This window comes from Pelodiscus sinensis, chromosome 3 (assembly GCF_052426305.1).
Source record: "Pelodiscus sinensis isolate ZL-2025 chromosome 3, ASM5242630v1, whole genome shotgun sequence".
NCBI lineage: Eukaryota > Metazoa > Chordata > Testudines > Trionychidae > Pelodiscus > Pelodiscus sinensis.
Window position 1 is genome coordinate 132985817 of NC_143054.1, and position 4477 is coordinate 132990293.

Genomic DNA, 4477 nt, shown 5'->3' on the forward strand with positions numbered 1-4477 from the left:
TCTGAACAGCAGCTCTGCTGGAAGGAGCCCTGTGGTATCTCAGTTGCACAGGCCAACACAGCAGCCGGCTCTCTGTTTGCCCCTTTTCTAGTTGGGTTAAATGGCACCACCTCCCCGTAGTTCAGGAGCATCCATAACATGTTCAAGCCAAGGCCACCTGCAGCTGGGCTGGGAAAAAACCACTCCTACTGGGGTCTTCACTGAAGGATGTTTTGAAACCTCAGCTTTTGAAGGCAGTGCTGGTTTTGTGTTAGGCCTGTTTGTTTTGATACATCCAGGAGGGAAAGCCCAGTGACTGCCCAGTTCATAGGAGCTGTAGGGTTCAGACAGGTTAGTGCCATACTTTTATAATCAGCTTTCTAGGGCTGACAATTTGGCTGGATCTCTGGAAGCTGAAGTTATGTAATCTCCCTAGCCAAATCCTTGGAGTGTTTCCCTCTATACAGTCTATCACACACACACACACCACACACACAACATAGGGAGGTGAAAACAGAGGAGCCAACCACCTCTAACACAAGCTAGAAGGCACTATAGCTTTGAGTCCTGTCAATCATCCTTTTGTTCCTGGCCAGTTAAAAGAGTGTTACAGCCACCCAGGAGGGCTCAGTGTTGTGCCTGCCAAAGTGGTGCCTTCCTAGCTCCCAGAGGGCTTGTAACCACTGCCTGCTGGAGCTCACTCAGAAACTATTTCCACTGTGCCTTTATGAGACTAATGAGAACAGTCCATGTCAGACTCTGGAATGCAGCACTATCCTAGGAGTAGGTAATACATACCCTAGAGGGCATTGCTCTTTTCAGCAAGCCAGTGATTTTGCTTAAACTATATATTTTTTTAAGCTGGCTTCTGTAGTGCTGCCTTTGAAAAGAGCGGTCTGGTCTTAGTTTTAGCATTTAAAAGGAAACACAGGGGCTGTGCCTAGACTGGCAAGTTTTTCTGCAAAAGCAACTGCTTCTGCGGAAAAACTTGCCAACGGTCGACACTGGCCACTTGAATTTGCGCAAGAACACTGATGATCTCATGTAAGATTGTCAGTGTTCTTGCACAAATACTATGCTGCTCCCACTGGGGAAAAAGCCCTCTTGTGCAAATGCTTTTGCGCAAGAGGGCCAGTGTAGACAGCTAAAAACTGTTTTGTGCAAAAAAAGCCCCGATGGCGAAAATGGCAATCTGGGCTTTCTTGCGCAAAACCGTGTCTAGATTGGCACGGACGCTTTTCCACAAAAAAGCTTTTGTGCAAAAGCATCCGTGCCAATCTAGATGCTCTTTTCCACAAATGCTTTAACAGAAAAGTTTTTCCTATTAAAAGCATTTACGGAAAATCATGCCAGTCTAGATGTAGCCAGGGGGTCTCCAGCCCTACCCCACTTCAAGGCACCGCTATTGTATGCAGCAGAGTTTTATTTAATTCAGAATGTATCCTCAAGAGTTCTGTTTTCCTTTCCTCTAGGCTCTGGTGTAAGGAAGATTAGACTGACATGGGTCTCCCATTTAAAAGACCTCACTAAGCTGTTGCTAGATACAAAGCAATCTGTCTACTCAGCCTGGGGCAGAGTTCAAAAAGCAGTGTAGCTTAACCTCAAGCCAGAAATACTGTTACAACTGTAAAAAGTGCTCTGCGGAGACCCAAGAAGGGCACTGGCTGCTTAATACCTTATTTTAGGCAGGTAATCAGCATTTGGTGTAGAAATATGAACTCAGATGCTGGTCAAATCAACTGTTTTATTACTGTGCTCCTGTTTAATTAGATTATACAATAGCTTTGCCATTAATGTGGCTCAACAGGAGCATTTCCAAAGAGACAACGAACCTGTGTTAACAATATGCTTTACATGTTATATGCTTTACATGTTACAGGTGATTCCATACAGGCTCAGGTATGGACATGCAGCATAAAGTAATACTCTCTTAATGCTATGTGCCCATGTTCTTTACATCGTTCCAAGTCACCTCTTTAAAATGATATGAGATAAATTCCAAGACATTCCCCCCCCCCTCCCAAGAGATTTTTTTATCTGCTTCCCCCCAGACCAATATTGGCATTCAGCCTAGTCTTAAAAGTATCTTTATTCGACTATTAAGCTCCGACTTTAGAAGTCCCTTAAAAAGCAGTTATAACTTAAGTGTTAACATTACAAAAAAGAATTCTCAAGGTGCAGTTCAAAAAACCCCCACTAGTGTCTTTTCCACATATAAAATATATATATTTTATCTCCAAAGTTTTTTAAATCGAGGCACAGAGCACCACCACTTCTGCTTTAGTTGGTCCTGCCAACTTCTGGGCCACAAGTCCACAGTACAGTGTTTTAAGAGCCCATACTAAAAAGATCACTTCTGATCTTCAAGTCAGTAGCATCATCAGCTGCCTAGCAGCAAGACATGCCCTTATGTTCTTAGAAGGCATTCCATAACGTTCCCTTGCGGAGGGGGCACGAAACATCCAAACATCTCCTGGGAAGCATAGGTCATGTATACAAAGCCATCTTCATCTTTGTAGTCTCTGTATACTTCAGCCAGCGTCAGAGTCATACTGGCCAGACTCTTGTTGTTCACCAGCAGGTAGAAAGCTTGTGTAGCATTTAGGGCCATTCTGCTTCTGGATTTAGGTGAAAGGGGCAGGGGGAAAAATATTTTTAAAATACAAGGTACTTCTGGAGGTGTTTCCTTTTTTGCATTGTATGTTTTATCCACATTGACTAATGGAATGACAGGTATTGCCGTTGTGAAACCGTTTCGTACTGTAGAAGATGAGCCAGAGAGCTTTGAGTCAATATGGGTTAACGTTAGTAGGTAGCTTTAAACCCATATTTTTTCAAAGTCTGAGGCTCTTTTATGCAAGTCTCCCAAGTCAAATATTTGAAGCAGAAAAGCTCTGAAGTCAGGGCTTTGTTTACTCAATTGCGGTGGCTAAATACTTTTAAACTGCAGATGTTTCTTCAGCACTGTTCTGCATATGCTGCAAAACTAAAGGTTTGAAGACACTCTTATTTACAGCCCTATTCAGAGATTTGCAGTCTTTGAGACATTCCTTCTGCAAGGGGCTCAGCTCCAACAGAGTTAGGCCTGGCTGCCCATCCACCTCCATGCATGCTCTTTGTGCTTGATGGAAGCTATTGTATTGTATAGACATCATAGGCTTTTTAAAAGGCAATGTTCTTTTAAAATGACACTCTAGAATATACTTATTCCAGGAGTAGGGGACTGCTTCCCTAGAGAGCTTTTGGCCAAGGACCTCAAAGCAATTTAGAAGCATTATGCTTTGCACAACCCACACCTGAGACAATTCTGACGGTTTATTCAGGTTTACAGCAAGTCATTAGCAGTGCTGGGATGGGAATTTGAGTGCTGGTTACCCCTTTAATTTCTCATCACAGAGGCACGCAGGACATGAATCAGACAAAAACCCTGTTTACTCAAGCTCATGAACAAACTTTGTGCTCCTCTGTGGTCACTGGATTTCACAAGAAGCTCTGACCAGATTTAGAAAGAAAACTTATCTTAAAAGAGAACACATCGTATGTTTTGCCCTTGTCAGAGTCTTGCAGGCAGAGAGAAGGGCCCCCCTACACTTCCCACACACAGCACTCAGTAAACCTGAGTCCCTCCACAGACTACTGGAGAATGATTCAAATTAACATCCACAACTTGCAAGCCACAGCTTAAGAGCACACAGCCACATTTATATAGTGCTAACCGCTATTCCCAGATTTGCTACATACCTAATGATAGTTATAAACTGTGTCATGGTCAGCTCTTGAGGAACAAGAAATTTTGTTTTGTCCAGCAGAGGAAGATATTTTTCTTTCTGATACCGTTCAACAATTACCTGTTTTTAAACAAGTAATAAGAGATCGTTTGTAAAGCAATTGAAAAGGTTTGATTTTTTTAAAAAACAGACTTCAATAGCTCCACTTTAAACTTAAAAAAAGGCTCAAATACTAACATAAAAAACAGATATATTTACCGGGACTTTTGTTGGGAACTTTGCTCGAATTCCAGCTACTTCTTCCAGCCTAGTTGCTGTGCAAAAGAAAAACAAATATTAAACACATGCATTCCACAAACTCTGCTATAACTTTGTTATGTAAAACACCCCGATGAATTACCAAAACTCTTTCTCAGTTTAAAAGGTCTGGCAGATTGACTGCTATGCAGAGTTTGCATCTTCTTTACTAGAAGACTTTGTTACTAGGACTTAACAAAAACAAGCAGCTAGCTCCTAGTCTTCCACCACAGCTGAATTCAAACTGTGAAAGGTTAAGCTGAGCCCCTTATAAAGGCCTAGTTATGACATCATGTTACTCCCTTGCCCCACCCCCATTTCTCCCACACAGCAAGGGTAGGTTCTACCAGGCTGAAGCTAGCTTACCAGGGAATGCTGGGATCTGCCTGTAAGACATAAGAGTGCGGAGGATTTGTTCTGCCTTCTGTACCTGCCCAGGACAGCGAACACAGGGTGCTAGAAGGACATCCTGA

General features: G+C 42.7%; 1 protein-coding gene across 1 annotated transcript; it reads right to left on the reverse strand.

Moving 5' to 3' along the window:
• Positions 1-1703: 1703 nt before the first annotated feature.
• On the reverse strand, positions 1704-4254 carry MAP1LC3C (microtubule associated protein 1 light chain 3 gamma). Its single transcript, XM_006117436.5, has 4 exons — positions 4108-4254; positions 3966-4021; positions 3721-3827; positions 1704-2597 (listed from the first exon to the last, which is right to left on the reverse strand). The coding sequence occupies exons 1-4, from the start codon at positions 4163-4165 to the stop codon at positions 2387-2389; spliced, it is 432 nt and encodes a 143-aa protein (XP_006117498.1). The 5' UTR covers positions 4166-4254; the 3' UTR covers positions 1704-2386.
• Between the last annotated feature and the right edge of the window lie 223 nt (positions 4255-4477).